This window comes from Pleurodeles waltl, chromosome 5 (genome assembly GCF_031143425.1).
Source record: "Pleurodeles waltl isolate 20211129_DDA chromosome 5, aPleWal1.hap1.20221129, whole genome shotgun sequence".
Lineage (NCBI taxonomy): Eukaryota > Metazoa > Chordata > Amphibia > Caudata > Salamandridae > Pleurodeles > Pleurodeles waltl.
In genome coordinates this window covers 719,046,895-719,074,074 of record NC_090444.1, presented here as the reverse complement: position 1 = coordinate 719,074,074, position 27,180 = coordinate 719,046,895, and the positions used below count along the sequence as shown (strand labels likewise).

The following is a 27,180-nucleotide window of genomic DNA, read 5'->3' as shown; positions in this document are numbered from 1 at the left end:
AGAAAAAGAAACAAAATAAAGTCTGCCTTTTATTTTATTACTACAGACAGTGCACCTCTAATAAAAAAAATAGAGCTCTGGGCACATGAAATACATACTGGTGGCAACTAATGTCTGATTTCCCACAAACAAACACCACTACATGGAGGGCAGGCTGCCTCCCCTTACACTAACATTGGGAGCAGAGGAAAGGCAGAAACCAATGCAGTTTGTGTTTGCAACAAGTAGCTCTTTCAGAATGTCCTGAAAGATGTTTTCGTTCTCTGAAGACCTGCGCCAAGATACCGAATTTACAAAAACAAGTGCAACAACAAACAAGTAAAATGGACCATAACATTTAATTTCACCTAAAGATAGACATGTGAAAGAAAAAGAAAAAAAGACTTGAAAGGTATCTGGGAGTATAAGAGGAGTGGGAGTGGGTGTTTAAAAAAACCACTCACCGCTGCCAAGCATAACATCTTACAGCCAATATCACTTTTTAGCAAGCCTCACTTCACCTTCTGGGGCTTTTAGTTTTGCTTTTGCCTCTAGGCATGTGCTTAACAATCTCGATATGGGAATTGCTGTTCACTGGAAAGCCAGGACTTGCGTAAACTGCCACACTTAACAGGGGTCATTCGGCCTTAATAAAGCCCACACACACTTTGGAACAATTACTAATGCAATATAGAGGGTGTGCGGGGGATAAACATTGATATTTGGAAGATGGAGTAGAGTAGAGTAGAAGCAGGGAACAAGAGAACACCATAGACACCAGGTGCGAAGGACAAGAATTATATTTATCACAAAATACTTGGTGTCTTTAGGGTTCTCCGACCTCTTTCATCCAGTACTATTTCATCTTTCAGATCCTTTGTCATAAGGAATAAAATATCCCCATATGTACTTAAAAGGGAGTCAGCAATTTTCACATGGTCAGATCATGTGCGAACTCTCCAGAATTCCTAAATGAATAGAATACCACCAACAAATGGGCTGTATTGTGGCTAAAAGTTATCACCCTTTATTTGTGCTCCTTTTTGTGACCCTCAAAATCTCGTATTCGCTACAGTGTATTTCAATGAGTACCCTGTAGTGGCTGCCACAACACGTTGTGGCTATCCAATTGCTTTGGGGCCATCCCACGTGCCCCCGGGAGACAGTGTGGGCTCACCCTGCCCCCTTGTTTGTTTTTTCATTTATTTTCAGAACGCAGGGAGCATGTCCAAGAGTCCTGAAACAGGGGCCAGAACATATTGCTTCATGTTGTGGCCACTAGCCCTCCTGTAAAGTAGTCAATCAGAGCATATCTAGCCAACAGTCTGAATATATGTATTATTTTAGCACCTTATTGGTCACTAAAACCACCTCTTTAAACGCAAATTTCTGAAGCCGCTCAATAGATTTACAGCAAATCACAGAAAGCAAGCTTTCAGAGTAAAGTTCTGATTTTTTGCCAAATTTGGCGCAATTTCGTTGAGATGTTTCCTTGACAGAATTTTTTTATGTGAATTACCAAGGAAAATGTATGTTGTGGAACACCTGTTTTGTATTGGCAACCGCTTGACATATCACCAGAAAACTTTTTAGGAAGGAACTGAAATAGATAAATTTATTTTTTGGAGAGTTTCGTGCAGATTTGTCAAATGGCTCCAAAGTTAACAACGAAATAAAAAACACTCTTCCTGTGGGTGGAAACTCTAAACTATAATTATACAGTGGGAATCTAATATGTAGCAGATTTCAGGGGCAAAGGTCACAAACCTATTCACATCATTAGTGTACATTCAAATAGAATAACATTTCTGCGGTTTAACATGATTTGGTGAAGCTATTCTATAGATTCGAATATGTATCAACTCTGGTCCCTTTTATTGCCATAAAATTCCTTTTTTTCTACAGGTCCATACGATTGAGTTACTTATTTGTAGCCATTTACAGATGCAGTAGGAAGCTTGTTTCTGTGGTGGGAAGGAATGGAACATCTCTGTATTTCATAGATGCGTGGTGGAAAAAATAAAACAAAGTTTTCTACTAGTCATTCTTCAAATAACTGTCCACCCTGCAGGCGTGATGGAGGAGTGAATCTGATATCCGCACTGTACTTAGATTCCAGTACATAGGCCAGGGCATCCTTGAGAATCCCCCATGTCAGAAATCTACGTAAGATTTTTTTATAGCCAATTTGTATTGATTTTAGCAGCATTAAGAGCACACAGCATAACCAGCTCCAACCACCTACACTGGAGGCACAGTTCAGTATACATAAATTACTACCCAGCATCCTGCCCGTGTTAGTGCTACCACTTGCCCCAGAACGTGCCATGTCTTCAAGGCATCCCCTCGCAAATCGGTCGCTCCTGGCGAGCACACCAGTCCACCCCCACGAACCTTAGATTTACTTCTACAATGAAAAAGATTTACTGCCTTTACCGACACCTTTGCGCATCGTCCTTTTTGTTGTGCAAGTGGTCGGCAGTAATTTAAAAAGCCTTCACTTCTTCACCGAACGGTTACCACCTGGAGACAGCCATTCGAGAATAGCGCCTAAATCAGGCCTGTACAATACTCGTCCCTGCGTGGCTCAAGCCAGTGTCACTTGCGTGTGCTGGATACACACTTTACCGTGCGTGTTATTTTCGTAGTGCCAAGTACAAACTAACGCCAGGACTCTGTATCAGTCTAGTGGCCGCTATGAAGGACTGCGTGGGTAGTTCCCGGCAATCCTTTACACATTGTTTTGTTCTCAGACGGTTATGTGACTGATAAACAGCAGCACCATTTAGTTTTTTCTCTCATTAAAAAGCTGATGGCGACATCCTTGAGAATCACTAGGGGATACTCAGGATTAATTGAAGATCTCCCGCTACTACCACTCCATTCCTTCTATGACCGGGGTTGGTTGCAGAATGGCGTGGATAGAAACTTTTCTGATAACCACATCGCTCCACATTTTTTGTGCCCCACAGTTACCGACACCTTCCCCTGTGGTGGCCAGCAGCCTTGCATAAAGAGTAAAAAAATATCTGAAGAAAGAATTTGATAATGGATTGCATTTTTCTCTTCCGTTCGCTGACATCTGGCACAGTTCAAAAGTATAATGTGTTATGTTTGGCAATGTCTGTTCTCCCAGATTGGACCTGCTGTATGAATGTTTATGCATTTCACACATTTTGTCTTTTTGTCTCCACCTGGACTCCTCTTTGTTTTTCTCCAAGTGCATCTGACTTCTTCCTTTGCCTTTGTGTTGTGACAGCCTTGGTGTGAACGCTGGATTACACTGAGGTTGGTGTCTTCATGTGAGACAGGAATGAGAACCATACTAGGCCATGTTTCTAAGTTGTTTACACGTAGACACCAGATCCCTTAAACGGCACCACGTCAAGCAAGTGATGCACGCAGGTGTATTGATATCCAGTAGCGTTTTCTTAAAGGGACAATAAAGATCTGTCAAGTCGTTAGTCCTCTTTCTGCTCCCTACTTTGCTTCTGCGTCTATATATATTTTTTTCCTGCAAAATGTATTTGAAAGGACCCTCTGAAACCCCCTTCAATTAAATCTCAGTGTCTACTGCGCAAGCAGCCATTTTCATGAGTGTAAAATCACCTAACATGCTTTTATTATGCTAAAATATTTAGTCCCTCCTAATACTACTCTGGTATGGTTTAATTGTGCATGCTAGTAAATATTCGCGGTCCATTTTCACCCTAGAAATTTGTTTGTCAAGGGTAGGAGTAAATCCAGCTCTGAGGTGAGGTTGGGAAAGGCACATCCTGAATACCGTTGACTTCTTCACGCAGAAATACAATAATACCTTGGAGAAAAAAAAATGAAAGTGCTTTTACAAATATACAAAGGCACTTTTGCATGCACTGCACAGCTGTACAAAAATGCTTACAGAAATGGTCTCATAACATAAGACGTTTTCCAGGAATACTACTGTAGAGAACTGTCACAGTTGCAGCTTTTTGGAAACAGAAATTAGAAACAATGACACCAAAATAGGTGCAAATCTATGGCTTTAGATTTTTGAATCAACGGGTTGGTATTGAAAAAGAAACACAATCTAGTTTTCTGTGGTTTACATGCTATGTGGATCAATTGAAAGACATGATAGTACCATTTTAACTTTGAACTTAGTCTTTCAGGAATTTCCCTTCCACTCCCAAACTACTGGTGTCGTTTTTCCCCATGCCTTGACCCTATTAAAGACTCTGCCCCAAAACTTTAGAAACGTGTGAATCCCGAGGATGCTTAATTTGTTCATCCTGCAGAGCCCTGACCTTTCGGTACTGTGCACCTTTCAAACCTCCATTTCTTCCTGTGGAAACATTAAGGACGGGTACCAAGGCCCAGTTTTGGGCACACCATTCTTTTGTCCTACCAAATAGGCTGATGAGTCCCACAAAAAACAAATTTAAAGGTATTCCTTTTTTGTGATTGAACCTTGATGGGCGTGTCTTTCCTGAGGCATTGACATCTTGTTGTTTGATTATTTTAATAGTATGTAAGGTACAAAAAATCACGAAGATAGATGATTGCTTTTTTCAGGGATGTTTTTGTGGAGATCATGTACTTGATCCTCAGAAGCTCGAATTTTCTGTGGGAAGGTTTATTTGGTATCAGACATGGGAGCATAGTGCACAAGACCATCACTTTGGTGTATCACATGACTTAAGGAATGTTTTGATTCGATAGTGAGGTGAACCAGCCTCCATCTTGGTCTTCATCTGCGGTTAATTATCTGAGAAAGGGTAATTTGCTTGCCTGGCCTTTATCTTAATGTCTGGGTGTTGTGGTATCAGTGAACCTGCCAGGTCCTAAATTATTGCCCTGTTTCCTTCTCAAACCCACAGTCTTTCAGAGTCCTTCACGCAGCTCAATGCCACTAACGTCCCATCATTCGTAAGGCAACCAGTGCCGGTCCTAAACTCTTAATAGTTAGCATGGCTCAGTTCTTAAAAGAACCGCGGACACGGCATTCCTTATGTATATCTTCTTTATTCCAGTCCAGATGTACACATCCAACCCTGGCAGATCTCAGCAGCAACTGAGCCCACCTCACATTCTACTCAGCATTCCATAAGTTGCTAAGCACAAATAGAACCTTAACAAACACCCACTATAATACAACAGTTCTGCTTGTTCCAGGGGCCAATATTCATAAAAGAACTTTACTATCTTTGACATCAGTTAAGGAGGACAGTGAAAGAAACACAGCGACAAGAGTTGTAACCAGTACTGGGCTGCTGTCTCTTAGCCAAGATGATCAGACAGTATGGGTTGCTGTTCTGCTAATGGACAGGTCCAAAATATTTTTCGTTTGTAGTAAATCCTATAGAGGACGAGGAGAGCGTGCAAAAGGGTGTTAGAGTATTTTGATCCTGAAGAAACCCTATGCTGGCTTCAAGTTCAGCATTTTATAACCCTGAAAAAGGGGTACAACTTATTTGTCATTGGAATTCAGGTCAGGTTTGTCGTTTCTCGCTTAGCTGTTTTTTAAAATATTGCAATTCACAGTTTTGACATCACTGGAATAAACCACTTTGTGATAGTAGTCTACACTGATATGTGCAAAAACGTACAGATTTAGAGCTCAGTGTCTCAACAGTTGGAGACGTCAAACTGCCAATATTACTCTTTGCTGATAACACAGTGGTATCACAGACAGAACAATCAAAGCATCAGTTACTCCTGGTTGCTGAGAAATACTGTACTAATAAAAGATTACAGACCAATATTGCTAAAACTAAATTTATGGTCATGAAAACTAGAAAGAAGTTAAGAGTGACTTTCTGGATATGTGAAGCAGACCTGGAGAGGGTCAAATATTTTGACTACCTGGGCATATGATTCAGGTTACCAAGAGTGAAACCACTATGAGCCAATGCACAGGTGCCATTTTACACTTAGCCAGCAAGATTGATGGATGATCCTCTGAACCAGTCATTAGCACTTACAAAACCAAAGCTATGTTGATCGCTTCTTAGAGGGTAGAACTATGGTGGTATAAGCCCCGCTAAAGCTGAAAGTCGCGGGGAGAACATTTTTACGCCAGTTAATATATCTAGGCCCCGGAACATGAATGTGACCCTAAAGGCATAGCTGGAACTCTCTGCAATAGAATCCTGAGTTTGATATTGGATTAAACTGTGGACCAGGAAGAAGGCAACAAGCTTCATAGCGGGCCTTTTGGATACTATCCCTATTAAAGGCTCTCCAAACCTACAGTTGTTGCACTGTATTGCTAGCACCTTAAAAAAAATAGACTGTCCTGAGTCCACGCCTTGCTTATTGTCTCAGCACTGTGCAGAAAATGTAAAGAAATTATTCCTGGAATTCTCTAGAGAGCAATGGACACTAATGGGAAGCAGCTTAGTGAAGGTGTACTTAAGTTGCAAACTGTCATTCCTACACCAACCATAGCTAAGCACCCTGGTCCCAGTGAAGAAGCAAGCTCTGGACTTGAGATTTCTGTGGGATATCTTACCAGTGCTGTCCTGCATCAGCAATTGGACTAGTGGTCCTACCAATGCACATGTAAGCTGGGTGGTCAAGAGACTCTACTACATGTTATGCTTTATTGTGCTTACATATAGGAGCTAAGAAGGCAGATTCTTTGTCCCTTGTATCTAACTTACTACATCAGGAGTTGCACAGAGGCTTTGTTTATCTGCCTTCAAACTGATATAAATCTCCTGACATGAAGGGTTTACCTTTAAATGAGTCGGTCATGAAAACTGACTTGAGCAATCCATCCATTTTAATTACATTAATTGTAATCTACATGTTGCACTGTCTAGCATGAACTTTGAAGTGGCTGCACCGTTTACTATATTTAAGTATGGAATCTGTCAAATCCTAAATGCATTCCTAATTATTATGCATTTAAAGACTTTGGCAGTGTCATAGACAATATCCAAAATTCTCGCGTTGCACTTTTTTTTTTAGCTTACACTTTGACACTTTTGCTTTGATCTACATTTTGAAAACAATTAATTATTAATTTGATTTGATGGTAGCCTACGCTGTAGTTGCCTTTCCCTAAATAAAAAACGGACTTGTACTTCCATTTTTTTGTATATGCAGTCCCCTCCAGCCTGATATATTTTTTTACTTTGTGGGGTAGTTGTCTCAAAAAGGATCAAATCCCTAGAACTTATTATGGTGCCATCTACACTACAATTCATTCTTTGACATATGATCAGTAAATGACTGTTGGAAATTGGGTTACTAGTTGAGGGGGGTGAAGTAATACTCAAGCAGCAACCACAATCTCTGTCAGTGGGAAGTCTCAAGCAACCCCATATTAACCTGTGCTTAACCCTCTGGTAGTATGGCACAAAAAAGGTAGGCTTAACTTAGAGGCAATGTGTAAAGTATTTATGCAGCAATCCAAACAGAAATATAGTGAAAACACAACACAAGAAAAATCCCACAGCAATTTAGAAAAATAGACTATAATTTCATAAATTATTTGACACCGAAACAACAAAAATCCAATCTGTAGAACCGAAGATATGCAGTTTCAAAGTTTTAGGTAAAAATAGTGCCTTGGAGCACAATTGGCAACTGTGGTTCTCTGGTCGTGCCGGACCAGGAGAAAGTCACATGTTCAGGCCAACCATGATGTACCGTGGGCTGGATTTAGGAACCAAGTTAGGCCTGCTGATAAAAAGTACCTTAAATCCTGGATTATTGTTTGTTGCAAGATCACACATCGAGAATGCGTCACCCAGCAATATTTCTGAGGGACTTATGATGCAAAGTCCTTTGTCGAAGATGCGTTGGGCACAAACTCCAGAGAGCTGCAAGTCTGCGATGCTGAGTCCTGTGTAGTCGTCGAGGATGCTGTTAATGAAAGGCTTGCATTGTGAAGGCCTGCATCGAGGGTGCATCCCGCAGCAGCCGTTCTGAGCACTGTGAGCTGCAATATGAGGTCTGGCTTTGGAGAAGCGTTGCGCTGCGGTTGTTCCGATATGCTGCTAGGAGATGCATCCTACTGCGTCGGTTCTGATTCATAGGGCCACAGCTGAGTTGCCAGAGATCCTTCAGGCCCACTTCTAAGGGTCCAGGACTGCGGTGGCACCACTTGTGAGGTAGGACTCAAAGAAGATAGGTGCTAGGTTCAAGGTTGTTGGAGCTGTTTCTGTCTCTGGGTCTCTGATCAGGAGGCCTGCTAACTATCTCTTGCAGTCACTCTGGTGGTCCTGGGTTCAAGATGCAGGTCCAGCCCTTTCACTCAGGCAGCAGAGTAGCAGGGCAACAGAGTAGCAGTTCTTCTAGCAAAGCAGCACAGCCGCCCTTTGGAGTCTTCAACACAAGACCGGCTTTTAGCACCTGTGGCTCCCTGTGTGACAATCTTTTTTGGGGCCCGCCCCATGACGACCTCCTCGAATTTCCAAACTACTACCCAGCAAAAGTGCCCTTTGTCTCTCCATAGCCCCCCTTTCACATACATTTCATTTGTTTTAAAGCCCATTCTGGAGGCTAGCTTTACTAATCCACTCAGCTATCCTTATAAGGTACTGATCTGTTCTTTGCAGCAGGCATATTAAACCTCTGCACTACTTTATGGCGAGTCAAAACTGCCACTGAACAAAACTCCAGTCTCTCTTTCTCTGTCTGGAATATTAATCATAAGAGTTATCTTGCCAATTTTATTGTTGCCTGACAGCTGAACACACATGGAACTCTGCTTCAGGTGCTTTTAAATTGTAAATTATTATTCAACACAGTGACCCCCACCTGTTGTCAGGGCCCCCTTCCAGGTCAGCGTCCAGTGCAGCCGCACCAGTTTCTCCCCCCTAAAGCCAGCCTTGATTCCACAGGTCCAGAGGTGTACTGAAGAGTGGGGTCTGAGGTTCCAATATTTATACCTGGTACCCACTTTGAAGTAAGGGAAGTTTCTAGAGAATTCCCTTTGAAGGCCTTGAAGTTTTGTGCCTCCCCTGCCTTGGCTTCAAGCTGGCTGCATGAACAATGCAGCGGTGATGACTCCTTTCTGTGAAGGAAGGGCACAGCCCATTCAGTTGCAAGTGGATCTGTGTCCAGCCCCCCCCCCCTCCCTCCCCCCAACATCCCTCATTCTGCCAATTGATGGCCCATCCAGGCACACCTAATCCATCTATTGTGTGGCTGTCTGGAAGGAAAACAAAGACCAACTGCCAACTATACCGTCTTGTGACCCAGGAACAGGCTTCAGGCACCAAATGGTTGGGACAAGAAAACATCAGCTTTCTAAAAGTGGCATTGTCAGAATTGTGACTTAAAATCTGATTTTACCACTAAAGAGTGTTTTAAATTACAATTCACTAACTAAAGGTAATAAGATAACCCAATGTTAACATAGAGAGGAGGCAGGCCTTGCAGTAGGGAGAAACAAATGTAAGAGTTTTTCATTACTACGACATGTAAAAGTAAAAAATACATGTCCAACTTTTTAAATACAACGCATCCTGCCCTCTGGGCAGGCGAGGGCCTACCCTTGGAGTGAGTTATATACATTTAAAAGAAATGTTAAGACTGTAGGAACATTTATTTTGCAATGTCTAAATAGCAGTTTAAAAGTGTGTACACACGCTGCATTGGCAGGCCTGATACATTTTTACAAGGTTACTTAAGTGGGTGGCACAATTAGCGCTGCAGGTCCACTAGTAGCATTTAATCTACTTTCTCTGGGTACAAGTAGCACCACTTTACTAGGGACTTACAAGAAAATCAAATGTGCCAAATACGTGTAAGCCAATTTACAATGTTTAAAGGAGAGAGCATAAATACACTTTAGCACTGGTTAGCAGAGGTAAAGTGTGCAGTCATAAAAGCTGAAGAATTGGGTTTAGAAAACAGGAAGGTGAAGGCAAATAGCTTGGGGATGACCCTGCAGAAAGGGCCAAGTACAAAAATGTATACCCTTACATTCTGTACATTGCACACCATTTTGTTGTCTAGCTCAGCCTTATAGGCCTCCTGTTCAACATCCAAAACAAGTTGGTGAAGTTACTTTCTAAGTACCATGGCTTAGTGACCCAAGTGCAGCCTCAGTTTGTTCCACCGGCAGCAACTCAAGAGTTCCCCTTTTTGAAGTGGTGCGTGCGCAGCAATTTTGCCTTTTCTCTTTTAGCTATCTCTGTCATAAGGCTGACTTTACATGTTGACCTCTGTTGTACCCTATTCTTTTCAGTATGATGTCTAAAAATGCTGGCATTATCCATAAAGATTCTATCCTTCGCTAGTCACAGAAGATACCAATTAATTCCAACTAAGTTCCTGTTGAGTGAAAAAATATGAGCACAGGTGAATGTTGAATTGACTGCCATTTGCCAAATCAGTCAGAAGTGGTTACATTTCCCTTAAGATATATAGCTGGTAATGAGGTCCTTAAACCTCATTTAGGATGCATGTAATAAAGTCTCCAAACTTCTTCTTGAAAGCAGATTCTTCTCCATTCCGGACCATTATAGGGTGAGTTGCATAACAGGAATGGCTCTTAGAGTAGTTTATGGCTATACTGTGACCATAGATTAAATGTCATTTATACTTTGAGTCCTATCTTTTCGGTGAAGAATGTTAGTCAGAATCCTCAACGTTAGTCCCATGGTCCGCTCTAGTTCACGAGATAGTTGGACCACCCGAGGACATTGGTCTTGATAATTCCTCATACTCTGGCACACACCTTCAGCAAGGATGGTTTCAAATTTCAGTTTTTATTAGAACCTCACTGCGGCCCCCTCGTCTGCTTCAGGAGTAGTTTTGGGAAGCTACTTAGGAAACCCGAAACTCATGTGAATCAGTGACCTTGGCATAGTCCCTAAAGGGTCTTGAGATTCTAGTCCTTGAATTTCGCCAAACTAAAGAACAAAGGTTTAATAAGGCAGTTCTGGAATCTTAATGCACTGAAGTAGTATTGTCCACTCACACTATTTCAAGGAGGTGATTTTCATGCAAACTGTATCATCTGCTGAAAACTGTGAAAAGCTTAATTCTTTGTCCCCCATTTTAAGATGACATATACAGAGGTATCTTGCAGTTGTTTCATCAGAGTGGTGTTACTGGTGCCAGCGGTTTTATATCACCAGGTAACACATCTGCCATTAATTTGACAATTTGCTAAACCAGGTGTTGTCCCCATAGGCTCTATGTCCTGCAGTAAAACATCTAAGGACAGCTTTCATGACCTTGGATTGCTTCTCAGACAGTCTTAGTCATGCCCAGGCTGAGCATTAGAATTAGCAAAGGCCCATTATGTGCCTACAACTTGCTGTGACGGTTCACAAAGGGCACCTCTACACCTTCTGATTTGTCACAGCACATTATGTTTTTTGGGACTGAAGAATGTGAGGGCTGACCAGAATAGCAAACCCCAGCAGGCACCAAGCAAATAGAAATTGGACTGCTATTTGGCTTGTGGGTCCTATGCACGTCTGACTAATAACTGGAAACCAGTCACAACCCAAAAAAACGAAATAGGGTGTTCCTTGAACGGGCAGGGATTTAAAATTGTACAGCAACATATAGAAGCATTCAGCAGTTGTACAACTGCCAGAACTATACACCCTCCACGCTATCCACTTTTTTAACCTCTCCTCACCGGGCAACATTACACTAGAGCCTGTTTGTTGGCTTCAAAAGCAAAGTGATGTTTTCCAACCTAGTTCTGCAACGCCCAGCACTTGAGCATGATTTGTTTTACGTTGTAATGGTTAAGAAAGGAAGGCAGACCAGGCTATCATCTAATAGGTCCCAGTATATGAATGGGTGGCTCCACTTTTATACTGAAACATGGTAGAGTTTAATTTATTTGTGTCTGTGTTGCCTGATTTGCGTCTGCATAAGCCTCTTGTTTTCACCCCTGTGCCTCATGCTAAAGAGCATATGAGCTGCACATCTTCAGCAGTTGTGCACTGTCCAGCCGAGAATTTACATTGAAGCAAGTAGGGAGTTTAGTTCTACTCAGTATAGATGTCTGTGTCGGTATAAATGCACCGGTGCATAGAGGACGGCTGTACGTTGCCTCCCTCCATCGACTCGTCCCTGTCTGTGCCTCCGTGGGGTTAAAGCAGGGAGTAAGCTGGTGCTTCTGGTGCCAGTGCCCAGGGATTCTTTCAGGCCCAGTCTTCTTGCTTTTCCAGAGCCAAAAGCCTTTGGATCCTCTTTCACAAAGCGCTGTCATCTCAGCCTCAAAACGGAAAGGAAGCAGCGGCAGACGTGCTAATGCTGAACTGAGAACAACCCTTTTCAGACCTGAAATGGTGGCAGCTGCGCCATTCATGCTCTTCATGGACACGGCAGGATTACCCTCCGCACATTCATTAGAAGTAAAACATTGGAAAAAATGTCACCTGATGAAAATTCATGCAGCCAGGAAACTGATAAAACTGTGGTAAAGGCACGTGGGTGAGGCGCGCGCGTGTGTGCGTGTGTGTGTGTTTTCATGGGGTGCTGGAGTGTTAGGTGGCCGAGGCAGTCTGCAGTTCAAGGAAGACGGTTGGGCAGGAGCTGGGGAGTCTGTGACAGCTTTGTGGTTCTATATTTTAAATAAAGAAGGTCCGGCCCTCACTTACCTGCTTGCTGAGTGTCCTTCGGAAACCTGGCAAAAGAGGCCAAAAACGTTCTCACGCTGCCAGCTTTATCTCGTTGCCAGTTAAAGGAGGGTCCGAGTGTGTAGGAATGCAGGGTACAGTAGCCTTGGCTGGCGAAGCAAACAGAAGTAGCATATGCAATAAGGGACAACCGAAATCCTTAAGGTTTCTGGTGGTTCTGAAACATTCCCCACCTTATGTAGTGCAGGTTCCCGAGCTTTCCCTTTTCCTGCTTTCTAGAACAAATCACACGAGGGAGCGTGTTCCCTCGCTGTTACACCCCCCCCCCCCCCCCCCCCCCCCCTCCACACACACACACACACACCCTGCTTCTGGGAATCCTCAAAATCGCTCCCTCTTCCCTCCTCTCGCTGACTGTACCTCCCCGACCTTAGCCCTTAAAAGTTGTTAGTCAAAGGCATGTGACTGCAGTTAGCCAAAGGAAGGGACGTATTAGAAAACACTTCACACACTAACCCAGTAACCAGCAGCATAGAACAATAACTGATACCCACTGGTTTAACCACTAACTTCAGGTTCCGTTAAAGCTCCGAAAGGCCTCCTCAGGTATTGCAGGTGCCATGCAGTACCTTAGCAGATATAGTATCGAATGCTTCCGTGTCAGGGGTGTTATATTTAGTTTTAACCTGTTCCATTTCTGTCATACTTGTTGGTGCCTATTTTGTGCAGCTAGCTTGACGCTACACTGAACACGTATGTAAAGTGATGAGTAAAGCTGTAGGTGGCGCCACGCAGCGTTATTGCACAACATGTAAACAATTTAGAAACATGCCTTTTGGTCAGCTCATTTCTGTGTTAATCCTAGTAGTGCGTATGTCCTCGAGCGTAAGCACGCCTTACGTGACGTCACGTTTTCTGTTTCCTGTCAGTGTAAAAGCCCTGCTTTCTTAATGCACCGCTCATCCTTTTTGAAGTTCACATTCCGAATATTAATGTTGTTGTCCCAAAAGTGAAAATATTTGTTTCTTCGGCTTCCGTTTGAAGAGAAGGTAATGTTAAGAGGGACACAGAATGACCCGAGCCTTCCCGATCCCTGATTCTCGTGACCTTTAGCTTCCTTGATGACGTTTTTGAGCTCAGCGAGCACATGCAGACGGAGTCACGTAATAAAAAGATGGGAGAACAACTACACGGACTTTCTATAATTGGGCAATATAAACCCAGTCAAATCCGATCAGTAATTTACAAGTGAACTTTTGAAACGATGCGCAGTGTGGAATTAGCAATCACAAGTTTAGTGTAGTCTTATTTTTATCGCTTTTGAAATTACTTTCGTACTTCTCTTCGAATGCCAAATTTCTTAAGGAGATTTGGCTATCCGAAAAAGCAAAGTATTACATGATATTCTTATTTTTTTGCCACTTTGTGCCCAAATGTAAATAAATACATTTTAGAAAACGATGGAAAAGCACCCTCTATAACGTGCCTGTAGCTGTGCAGCATGAATGTAAGTCCATAACCGAATTTGGTGCAAGATTCAGCAGTGTCAGAGAAAGGAACCCGCAGCCAAAGGGAATTAAAAAGTTTCGTTGTTAAACTGCTGTTCCTTTCTCTTGCCCCATATTCTGAATATTATACAGAGTAATTGTCTCTCTGCTAGCAGGGTGCATCCCGTATGGCCGCTGTTCTCTGAAACACCTTGTAATCTTTCAGTGGTGGCCTTCGTGGAAATTCCAGTTGAAAATGGTTCATATTGGACCCAGCTACTGGCATATGTGTTTTTCCAGCATCTACTGTATCGCTCTGAACAGAATTCCATGTGATTCCAAATGCCTATTGGAACTAGTTATCGGTTTCTGATGATGTTTTTGTTTAGATATGGTATTTTTAGCCAGTAGTAGACTTCTTTTATGTTACTTCTGTTTGTTGATGTCTTTAGCCTGCTCAGAGTTATAGCATTTATTCAGATTAGCCTTGATGCCGATTAGCTTTAGGCTTTTAATAATCACTGGTGGCATTTACATCAAAAAGTTTTGATAATTGTAAATCTGCAAACTAGTTTTCTGACATTTAATGTATTCTGATTTTTCTTTTGCAGTTTTGTGTCCTACATAATATGGATTGCTTTGTGCTAAGAGCATCAACGCTTCAGGCTTTCAGACGAGAAAACACTTGTTCCTTTTGGTGACCAGACTCATTGCCACTTTGAAAATCACGTGAATCGCCTCCCTTTGGCTCAGTCGCCAGAGCGGTGTGTGTTTTGGTTCCCATCTATGTTTGAGATGTGGTTCTTCTTTTCAGCATGTTGAAGGAGCTCCTTCGTTGTCGCCTGCCCTCCAGTGGTCGTCTGTGGTAGCACAGTCTGGCTAAGATTGTTATTGTAGCGTTCTTGAGCGTAGAACAAAATAGAAGGATTGTACAGTTTTAACCACAAGTATTGTTTCAGCTGGGAAAAAATCTATTTTTACAGTTAGTAATTGTTTACCCCGCCCTTCCCGGGAAGGGTAAAATAAACACATTTAAAGAATGTAAATAAGAAACCTATGGTTTTAAGTAGCATGCAGTTGAGCTGCCAGATTTTGTATTTATTCTTTCTGTTAATATTTTAACAGCATCTAACACTACACTGCACTGAAGTTCATTCAAAGAACACAGAAGTATTTTCCTGACATAAGGCAAAAACTCGAAAAATATGTTTACTGTGAAAATATTGTAGATATTGTTCTGCTGCTTATTACAGTTGCCGTTAAGGTGTATACTGTGATTGGAGACACATTAGCTTAATTCTTTGATATATTATCTCACAGGTAAAACGCCTGGAAAAGTTTTATCACAGAAGAAATCCATTTTGTTCACTAACTTAACACATGTGTTCCATTGACCATAAGAAAGGTGGAGTTGTATCGAGTGGCCAGATTCCAAATATTTGACTCAAAAATTACAATTAAGAATGTATATTTTACTTCTAAATTTCGACTAATTTGTAAATCATTTTCTTGAAAACATATTGGGTTTTCCAAATATAGACAGAAGTGCAACATAAGGCAGCCTTAGATATCGTAAAAGCAAATAATATATTTTCTTGAATAGTAACAAACAATTCTGGATTAACTGCTTGTTAATTTTTTCAACTACAGCGAAAGTCTTTTAGTTTTCATAGGAGAACCTGCTTTAAAAAAAAAAAAAAAAATATGAGATGAAGTAATATTTTGGTTAAATAGATGGATATTGTTAGTTGCTTCCTGTGCATGTTTGAGTTTTGCTTGGTGCAAGAGAGAGACGACCCAAACGACAAATCTTAAGACGTAAAATGTTAATGCTGCGAAGACCGCATACACAGTTAAAGTCCTTTCAATTCACTGGTTGGAGAATGACCCACCACCACATATGGGCGATCACACATGAAACATTTACAGTGGTTAGGCCTCTTTAACATTTACCTCTCCATGACTTTTTTGTGCAATAGTTTTTTCTTTTGCTCCTCTTCTGACTCGGTGTAGAGTTAGATTCTTTCTCTACAACAGCTGCTTCTTATAAAGAGAACCACAAAATGGTCCTTAGCTCCACTGCCCCCAAGAGACATAGTTTGGCAAACAAAAATTCGTCTGATTGTTGATTGGACATCACTTGGATCACATCAGCATTAGGAAGCCCTCACCTTGTTGTTTTTTGAAGGGCATGAATTGTGAACCGTCTTAAGCGTGACTATCAGCTTAGCAATATGATTTGTGTTGAAGAGCAAGACATGCTATATCGTGTTCTTCTGTTCCTTGAGAAATCTGCTTTCCGTATATGGTAAGCTATTTATGAGAATGATTTAACTGTGTTTTTTTAACAGTAGAGTTGACAAGGACAAGCAGTCCTGGAGCCTGACACCATTAATTTATGATGCCTGGCTCAGTGCACACAGCAGCTACTCTCTTCAGTTTGACAACGGCCAGACCCAGCGTTCAGTCCTCTGCAAGTAAAACATATCAGCCTTAAGCATTCTCTGTGATTGATCACGAATGACTGAACGGGAACATATTTCTCTTGTCCATACAAATTGCCTCACTCTGTACCGAAAATCCTTTTATTAATAATATTGAACCCTGCTTGCGTTTGTGCCTCGTTCTTTAGCTTTGATGCTCCCACTATCCCATGACGGTGAGACGTTCTACTTTCTGTTCTATAAATTTCACCTTTTGGCCCTTCTCGTTGGTGTCCTCAGTTGGTATGTGTTGACTCTCATGAGCTAACCATCCGAGGTTTATAACATAGCCATAGCCTTTTAGGTGAGTCCATCTTCTTAGCTGCCTATGACTACCACTTCTGTAGTGTCAACCAAGACAGGACATTCAGCAACCCAAGGCCTGACTCACAGGATTACTCCACCAGGACGCAAAGGAGAAAGTTACATTTTTCAGAGTGCCTTGAGAAGGGACTCATTTACTCCCCCTCTGGGCTTCCATAATGCTCAGTCTTTTCCAGATGCACAGGTAACATTTTAAGACGGCTGTATTGGATAGCTGCTGCTCAGAAAAACATAGTTTTTAGAACCCTTGTCTAAATCCCCTAGCTATATGCTGCTCTCTGAGGTAAAAGCTTGAATACGTTTCCCTGAATTTAAATCATGCGCATGCCTTTATCTGAAGTTTGTTGCCACGCTTCCCTCGCAGATCTTGTTAAGTAGACTGAAATTTGAACTGTACTTACATGATGTGTGCTTGCCACATGCAGGGTAGGTTCTCCTATAGGGCAGTCAGTCAGTGTCTGAGGGGCTGGTCTGACAGGTCAGGGTTTGGGTCTGTTTTTTGGCTGTTGTAGGCCTGTGTTATGCTCTGCTGGGCCCTGCTTTACTGTTATTTCCCTGATATTAAAACAAACAATACCTGCATTCCCTCCTGCATTGGAAAACACTTAACAAGCGTGGCTTTACAAGTTCAAACCTGCCCCAGTTTGTCAACATGGGCCACATTTTAGCTACCCGATTCGCCGAGAGGGCCACTTTTAGTATAGTGTCTGGGCCTGTGTTTTTGTCCCAGTCCGACCCTGGCACCGGGCATTGTTGAACAATATGGAGTGCGATTCTCTGCACTGCAATACCGAGGCACCAACATCCAGGATATTTGATTGTCCTACAGAAGAGATCACTAATCAGTACTTTTCAAGGTACATAACTGCTTACATATAACACGTTGATTCTTCCAATATTATCTCATAGACATCAAATTTCCTTTCATTGAAAAAGCCTTAATAGTTAAGATTTCATCACTGCGCGTATACCTAGTACTTAATTATTTTTCCCTCCCTTTTGTTTGAGGTTAAAGAAATTCAAAGTCTGTAAAAAGAGCGCATGCACATTATGTCACTACCAGCTACACACTGTCAGGTGGAGAAAAAGATATATGATATAACTTTGACATGTTCAAAGATATTTACTGGGGTTCCCGTGCTCACAATATAGGCAGTAGACAAAGATGGTGCCCTCTGTTATAAACTTATCCAGAGCTGCAGTGTAGCTGTTTTGTTCATGCAGTCTGTGTAATTGTATATCAAGGTTTCCTCTGAGATAAATTACTTTCTGCTCATGCAAACTAAAATGTTGTAGAAGCAGAGGCAGATGGAACCCGCGCCTTGTTTCACGACATACATTTGCATTGTGGGCGCCAGTGCCAAGGCAAGACGAAGACCATTGGCTACAGTATGAACACATCTGCAGTTCACTGCAATGACCTGTGAATAATACAAGTTGACATGGAAAAGAACATTCGGATCACTACACTTTTACGGCCGCGAGACCTACAGCAAGAACACCCAGCTAGAACCAGCAGAGTCAGGCATGGTGCTCGTTGTCCTAGTTTGATGACCTTCAATGCAGCCTGAATTGTATTTTTAGTCAGAAGAGTGCTTCTATACAGATGATGGTACTTGCTAACTCGTATCCTAAATAATAGTAAATACTTGGAGGAGTGCCCTCGTAGGAAAGATATATTTTTACCCAATAAGTGTATTTCACATCGTGATTCTTGATTATTAAGGCAGGAAAAGACAATTGCCTTTGTCAATCAATTGTGCTGGCTGTTTTTACGTGCATACAGTAGCCTTTGATGATTGATTTTTAACACGATGCTGCCACCTAGCGGCTGTTTTAGTAATTGAAGCACGGCCGTAAACAGATTTGCCAGTACTGTAGGTCTATCTCTACCTTAAATGCTGCATTATTTAACCCAGGCGACTGAGATTTCTTTGTTATTGCTACGTAAATCCTTAGCAAACAACATAGATTTGAAAGCAACCTATATAGGCTAATGTAACAGTGCTTGTGTTGTTTCCGTTTAGTGCTCAAGCAAAACGCAAGACGAAGCACTACAGCTGCATTTTAAAAACACAACTACTAGGGATCAGTGACAACACGGGCATTTCAGTGGAATTTGAAGTCGATTTCCAGGGGTCTTTATTTTCAGATATCTCCCTTTGTTCCAGGAGAGCCTCAAAACCAGTTATTATTTGTTACCTGGTGCATTAGCAGAGTCAGTCCCATTACAAACAGTTACGTACAGATTTCAACAGTGAGGGAATAACCTAACTTCACATTCTATAATCTTGTCTTTGTAAATACGTTGTTAAGGGATCGGGAGTCGTGATATGCTTTTGATAAACCAGATATACTATTTGGTTCGCTAGAGCCACCCCTCCGTAAGGCGAGGTCAAACAGTAAGGCCCAGTCAACAAGCGATACCAAATTGAAGAAAGTGAGTAAAATAGTAGATTTGGAGTCCTCCCGTAGCAAAATTATATTTAACTTCGAGCATCGATTATACCTTCAATGGCCGCGCATGCAGCAAATGTGTATATTCAGCCGAACTCCCCTGGCAATTCCTTTTTCCGAGATGATATATACTACTTCACCCTTGTGTACATTAGCTGCCTATTAAACAACGCTCGGGGATATCAGAAGTCTCCTGCACTAGAGCTAGTTTTGTCTCTACAGTTGGATCCGCAAACAGCCTTGCTCGTCCGAACAAAACTGCAATACAAATAGGTGTTCTTTGTAAAGACGGTAGTTTCCTGTGATTGACAAAATGAACTACATATATCACCCAGACCGCGTTCTGGCGCTCACTACATCATCTCGTCATTGTACGACAAGTTCCGATGCACTGCAGATTACATTAAACCACCTTGCTACAAGACGCCGCTAAGCATGGATTAGCAAATACTTTTTTTGTTTACGAGAGCTAAAACAGCGAAACTTTGCAAGTTTATCTAAATCTGCAAATATTCAGTCTTTTTTTAAAAACAACATTTTAATGTTATTCGTGCTCGTATTAAGGTGAATGTGCTAAGTCATTTATATACAGTGTAAACTAGTGCATGTTCGCAATGAGTCGTACAGTTCTTGTGCTACGATAACCTTTTGTAATAGGAAAAGTGTTCCGAGTCTTTCCCCACGTTTGCCTGTCGGGCATTTGCAGACGGGAGGCTGAATAGAGGAAAGTAGGTAGTTTACAGGCATGGTGCTCAACGAGCGTTTCATTTTTGGGAGGCAGCGATAAAACTGTAATATGTTTGGTTGCTAACACTGTATTTTATGAAATCATAAAAATGCACGAAATAGCATTGTTTGTAAATTCCAGCCTGCAGAAAGTTGATGAACAACAAAAGTTCTTGTAAGCGCTTTTTCCTCTCCGTTGCCGCTTATAGAGGCACTATTGCAATGCGATGTGAGCAGAGTACTTTAATACTATTATAGCAATATAAACAGATGCAAGACCTACATAAACAGCTCTTGAGAAGCAAGCTGTTGAGGTGTTTTAATTCACAGGTGTTTATAAATCTATTAAATAAAAACTACTGTTATATTTTGGAACGGTTTGTATTTTCAGACTTAGAGTTGCGGAACTTTAATCAAATTCCTTGGTTGCTCTCTTTGACATCAGTGCTTTTGTCTTCGACGGAGCACCGGTGCACCCTGGGAACTGCACAGTTTGTACGTACTAAGAATGATGTGAAAGAAGTGCTCTATCACCTGCGCACTAAAGTGTCACAATTCAGATCACGTGACATCCTGGACTCCGGAAGCTCTGGGCACCTGCTTATCACACATGGGGACTAGGGACTATGTTTAATTTGTGATCTCGTCCCTTTCTTATGTCAGAAACATACATTTTTCCTATAGTAGGGGTGTCCACGGTAGGTCCTGGAAGGATGCTGATGATATCCGCATAAGATTCTTTTGGATCCACTAAATCTTAATTGATCAAATTTACATATTCACTTATTGTTATTAATATTTCTGAGATGGATCCAACTCTTCGGAATTACAGTGGACTCCCATGATATAGCATTTGAATGCTTTAGCCTCCCATTTATCTATAAAAATAACATTCACTTGCAAATGTACTCCCAGAAGAGCAAACCACCACCAACTAATATGTTGTCTTTTAGAAGGAAGATGAAAAGCCCTGGCTTGAGCTTAACATGCATATATTAGATACCTCAGAGCAATCCCTGGGCATGTGTACATAGAGCAATTGTCTAATGCACATTTTTAATGTATCCTTGTTTAATCTGCCTTTCTTATTTATTACTACAATTTGTGTTTCTATTTTGTAACTCGTATTAAACTCATGGAACTAATTTACTTTCATACTGAACCCTCTGACGAAACCAAAATAAATGTTGATTTAACACACGCTTGCTTCCTGTTGCTATTATTGCAGTCTGTTAAGAATCCATAGGATTTAAGGTGATTTAATTTTTTTATTTATTTGTATATTACAAGAGGAGTCCACTCGAATGTGCCCCTTTGCATGAAGATCCTGCAACTGTCTGAGAGGCTCGTTGCTTGGAATCTTTCATGTCAAAGGATTCCAGTGCACCAACCTTCTAAGATCTATCAGCATTCTACTTTCTTTTAAGTATTACACATGTAACACCCCCCCCCCCATTGTGAACAAAACAGAAATTAAAAACGTCTAATACAGGACCATGCTGGTAGTACACCAAAAATATGAATATAAATAATCTTTAAATCTTGAAGGTACAGAAGTAACACAAACCGATCTGGGATTGTCAGAGATATTAGTTTTTCCCCTTTCACTGAACTTATTACGAGATTCTGCATCAGCAATCACAGAAATATCAACTGAAGATGCACCATCTGTTGGTGAACCTGGAAGCGAAAAAACAGTTGGAGGGCTTTGAATCATGTCAGAAGACCTTTTGTTGTCTTGAGAACTTCAATTATCAAACCAGACAAAAGTGCTTTCATTTTCTTTTTGTTTGAGCATCTTTTTAGCTTGTAAATCTGTCATCTTAATCAAATTTCTCTTACTCCGCCAACCTTTTTTGATAGTAACACTGAATTCTTGGAGAGATTCACAATTAGACTGGAGACATATACTTTGATTCTCCTTTTCTGATTCTAATTTTTTTTTCTTAATTAAAACCCGGACACTAATATTAAATGCACCTCTTTCACATTGTGTTTTTGTAAGGAAATGCCTCCTTGGCATGGTTGCCCCCTGACTTTTTGCCTTTGCTGATGCTATGTTTACAATTGAAAGTGTGCTGAGGCCTGCTAACCAGGCCCCAGCACCAGTGTTATTTCCCTAACCTGTACTTTTGTATCCACAATTGGCAGACCCTGGCATCCAGATAAGTCCCTTGTAACTGGTACTTCTAGTACCAAGGGCCCTGATGCCAAGGAAGGTCTCTAAGGGCTGCAGCATGTCTTATGCCACCCTGGAGACCTCTCACTCAGCACAGACACACTGCTTACCAGCTTGTGTGTGCTAGTGAGGACAAAACGAGTAAGTCGACATGGCACTCCCCTCAGGGTGCCATGCCAGCCTCTCACTGCCTATGCAGTATAGGTAAGACACCCCTCTAGCAGGCCTTACAGCCCTAAGGCAGGGTGCACTATACCATAGGTGAGGGTACCAGTGCATGAGCATGGTACCCCTACAGTGTCTAAACAAAACCTTAGACATTGTAAGTGCAGGGTAGCCATAAGAGTATATGGTCTGGGAGTCTGTCAAACACGAACTCCACAGCACCATAATGGCTACACTGAAAACTGGGAAGTTTGGTATCAAACTTCTCAGCACAATAAATGCCCACTGATGCCAGTGTACATTTTATTGTAAAATACACCACAGAGGGCACCTTAGAGGTGCCCCCTGAAACTTAACCGACTATCTGTGTAGGCTGACTAGTTTTAGCAGCCTGCCACAAACCGAGACATGTTGCTGGCCCCATGGGGAGAGTGCCTTTGTCACTCTGAGGCCAGTAACAAAGCCTGCACTGGGTGGAGATGCTAACACCTCCCCCAGGCAGGAATTGTCACACCTGGCGGTGAGCCTCAAAGGCTCACCTCCTTTGTGCCAACCCAGCAGGACACTCCAGCTAGTGGAGTTGCCCGCCCCCTCCGGCCAGGCCCCACTTTTGGCGGCAAGGCCGGAGAAAATAATGAGAAAAACAAGGAGGAGTCACTGGCCAGTCAGGACAGCCCCTAAGGTGTCCTGAGCTGAAGTGACTCTAACTTTTAGAAATCCTCCATCTTGCAGATGGAGGATTCCCCCAATAGGGTTAGGATTGTGACCCCCTCCCCTTGGGAGGAAGCACAAAGAGGGTGTACCCACCCTCAGGGCTAGTAGCCATTGGCTACTAACCCCCCAGACCTAAACACGCCCTTAAATTTAGTATTTAAGGGCTACCCTGAACCCTAGAAAATTAGATTCCTGCAACTACAAGAAGAAGGACTGCCCAGCTGAAAACCCCTGCAGCGGAAGACCAGAAGACGACAACTGCCTTGGCTCCAGAAACTCACCGGCCTGTCTCCTGCCTTCCAAAGATCCTGCTCCAGCGACGCCTTCCAAAGGGACCAGCGACCTCGACATCCTCTGAGGACTGCCCCTGCTTCGAAAAGACAAGAAACTCCCGAGGACAGCGGACCTGCTCCAAGAAAGGCTGCAACTTTGTTTCCAGCAGCCTTGAAAGAACCCTGCAAGCTCCCCGCAAGAAGCGTGAGACTTGCAACACTGCACCCGGCGACCCCGACTCGGCTGGTGGAGATCCAACACCTCAGGAGGGACCCCAGGACTACTCTGATACTGTGAGTACCAAAACCTGTCCCCCCTGAGCCCCCACAGCGCCGCCTGCAGAGGGAATCCCGAGGCTTCCCCTGACCGCGACTCTTTGAATCCAAAGTCCCGACGCCTGGGAGAGACCCTGCACCCGCAGCCCCCAGGACCTGAAGGACCGGACTTTCACTGGAGAAGTGACCCCCAGGAGTCCCTCTCCCTTGCCCAAGTGGAGGTTTCCCCGAGGAACCCCCCCCTTGCCTGCCTGCAGCGCTGAAGAGATCCCGAGATCTCTCATAGACTAACATTGCGAACCCGACGCTTGTTTCTACACTGCACCCGGCCGCCCCCGCGCCGCTGAGGGTGAAATTTCTGTGTGGACTTGTGTCCCCCCCGGTGCCCTACAAAACCCCCCTGGTCTGCCCTCCGAAGACGCGGGTACTTACCTGCAAGCAGACCGGAACCGGGGCACCCCCTTCTCTCCATTCTAGCCTATGTGTTTTGGGCACCACTTTGAACTCTGCACCTGACCGGCCCTGAGCTGCTGGTGTGGTGACTTTGGGGTTGCTCTGAACCCCCAACGGTGGGCTACCTTGGACCAAGAACTAAGCCCTGTAAGTGTCTTACTTACCTGGTTAACCTAACCAATACTTACCTCCCCTAGGAACTGTGAAAATTGCACTAAGTGTCCACTTTTAAAACAGCTATTTGTGAATAACTTGAAAAGTATACATGCAATTTTGATGATTTGAAGTTCCTAAAGTACTTACCTGCAATGCCTTTCGAATGAGATATTACATGTAGAATTTGAACCTGTGGTTCTTAAAATAAACTAAGAAAAGATATTTTTCTATACAAAAACCTATTGGCTGGATTTGTCTCTGAATGTGTGTACCTCATTTATTGTCTATGTGTATGTACAACAAATGCTTAACACTACTCCTTGGATAAGCCTACTGCTCGACCACACTACCACAAAATAGAGCATTAGTATTATCTATTTTTACCACTATTTTACCTCTAAGGGGAACCCTTGGACTCTGTGCATGCTATTCCTTACTTTGAAATAGCACATACAGAGCCAACTTCCTACAGTTTTTCATCAAGCTTTTCGTTTAAGGCCTGCTTCTTTAATACACTCTCTAACATTTCATTCATGCCAAAAGTAGATATATCCACTTTTGAATTTAACTACTGCACCCGATCTGGATTCACCAACGACTTAGGAGTTCTCTTCTTAATGAGTTTGACTGGTGAAATGCCTGTGGTGGTATGTGGTGTGACCAGATAATTCCATAACTTGTCTTACAAAACATTCTGCACCCATTTGGGCTGCTGCTGCCACCTGTACTCCTTCTTTAAGAATTATATGAACTGTCTACCAAACCATTTGATGAAACTGAGTATGATGCCACTTGAAGATGTTAAATGTCTAAAGAATTTACAGAATGCTTTATGATTCTGGGTGTGAAATGTGTTCCATTGTCTGTAGCTAAGTATTTTGGTGGACCCTCAATACTGAAATTGTTTTTCAAAAATTTGAGCACACATACAGTGCTAGGAGATGGTACAAAATCCATATATACCCATCTAGTAAAATAGTCCACCAACACAATCATTTTTTTTTCCACAGGCAAAGACCTGAATGGACCAGCAAAGTCAAGTGCAGCGTTATCCCATACAGCTTCTGGCATAGGCACCCTACTCAGTGGTGTTTTTGAAGTCTTTCAGTGATTATCAGAAAACAGACATGTGGTACAATATATTAACACTATCAGCTACATGAGAGTCCAAACCTGGCCACCAATAAAAACATTTCAACTACTACTGTTTACTCCTAAATGACCCTTATGAGCGAACTCAATCAATGTGATTCTAAGCTTAGAAGGTGCAATACATTTGTCATGATACCATTTACAACTGATAATTCCTGTGCCACCTGGGCAAATCTCTTCAACACTCTGCTCAGATTTCTTTCTCTTGGCCAACTAAGTTTTAAAAACTGAAGCACTCCCTGTAAAACCTTATCTTATTTTGGTGCTTCCAACCAGGCTTAGTATGATATATTAATATTACCCTCAACTAGATCTTCAACCATAGCTATGACACGTTCTACCTCCTCCTGGCAGCCATCCTCATCACCACCAGCTAGAGGAATTTTTGGTAAACAGTCAGCTCTTGGAAATGTACTTAATATCAAAAATAAACTCTTGAAGTTGTGACAACAATCCTACTAGGCGGACAGAAGCCTTACCCGTTCCAGTAACATCGAGAAGGTAAACAAGTGGCTTATGATCAGTATATATATGGTTAATCTATTCCCCCATAAAAAGGTTTTACATTTCTCTGCTGCCCACGTACAAGCCATCTCTTCCCTCTCAATGGTACTGTAGTTGCATTCAGAAACCTTCAAGCACCGACAAGCAATAGCAACGGTAACCTCTTTGTCATCAACCCACTGAGATAACACTGCCCCAAGTCCTATTTGACTAGCATCAACTGTCAATATGCATTTCTTTCCTGTGGTAAACGGTGTTACAGGGGCTGAAACAATTAGGTTTTTAACTTTGTTAAAGGCTGCCATAGCTTCAGTATGCCACATGAACTTTACACTTTTCTTAAGTAATGATCTATGTGGTTGTTCTGCAAAAGCATAGCCATTAACAAATCATAAATAGTACTCACATATTCCTAAAAAAGACCTAAGAGAATCTTTGTCTTTAGGGGTAGGTGCTTCTCTGATGGTCTTAAAAAGGCAATGTTTTGGTTTGATGCCTTCTGATGTTATTCTGTGACCTAGATAATCTGATTAATGCACCAGAATTTTGCACTTATCAGATCTTAAAGTAATGCTATGCTCTTTAAACATAGATAAAACATTTCTTAAAATACAATTATGCTCTTGCATGTTATTTGCAAAAATTAGGACATCATCCTGGAATGCTTGAACTCCCTTAATATCCTTTAAAATGGTATCCATAAGTTTTTAAAAAACACAGCTGAAACTAGCCCATATAGCATTCATAAAAACCTATAGGCACCAAAAGGTACAATAAAGGTGGTTACATCTTTGGAAGCAGTATCTAGAGGTATTTTTTGATACGCTGATCTGAAATCAAGAATGCTGAAACATTTCACCTGACCTAAATTGCTAATAGTTCATGAATTTTTGGAAGAGGATGACAATCAGTTTTTATGTTCTTGTTTAATGTACGAAAATCCGTACAGAAACGAGTCTCTCCCGATTCTTTTCCTTAAAATAACAATTGAGCGAACCCATTCACGGGTGTTATCCCCGCATCACTCAGATTTTTTTAGCACTTCTTTAAGATCATGTCGAGCACTTAATGGTACAGGTCTCGCCTTATAAACAACTGGAACAGCATCCTGCTTCAATCTGATTTGGTGATCAAATTTCCTAATATAACCACTTTTGTCACAAAATACTTCAGGGAAATCTTTTATAAATTGCTCTGCATCATATTCTCGGGAATGTTCAGCATAAGAAATATGCTTTGGTACTAGCATCACTGGCACACTAACCAGAGGTACTAACATTAGACCCAGTTTGGCTAAATCTCTCCAAC

General features: G+C 42.0%; 1 protein-coding gene across 2 annotated transcripts in view; it reads left to right on the top strand.

Annotated features, from left to right (window-relative positions):
- FEZ2 (fasciculation and elongation protein zeta 2) overlaps positions 1–21,201 on the top strand; it is a 351,080-nt gene extending 329,879 nt beyond the window's left edge. For both annotated transcript variants that reach the window (XM_069234674.1, XM_069234675.1), the window contains one exon: positions 14,623–21,201. In XM_069234674.1, coding sequence (XP_069090775.1) covers positions 14,623–14,639 — 17 coding nt within the window. In that variant the 3' untranslated portion in view covers positions 14,640–21,201. The remainder of the gene's footprint in view (positions 1–14,622) is intronic.
- The last annotated feature ends 5,979 nt before the right edge of the window (positions 21,202–27,180 follow it).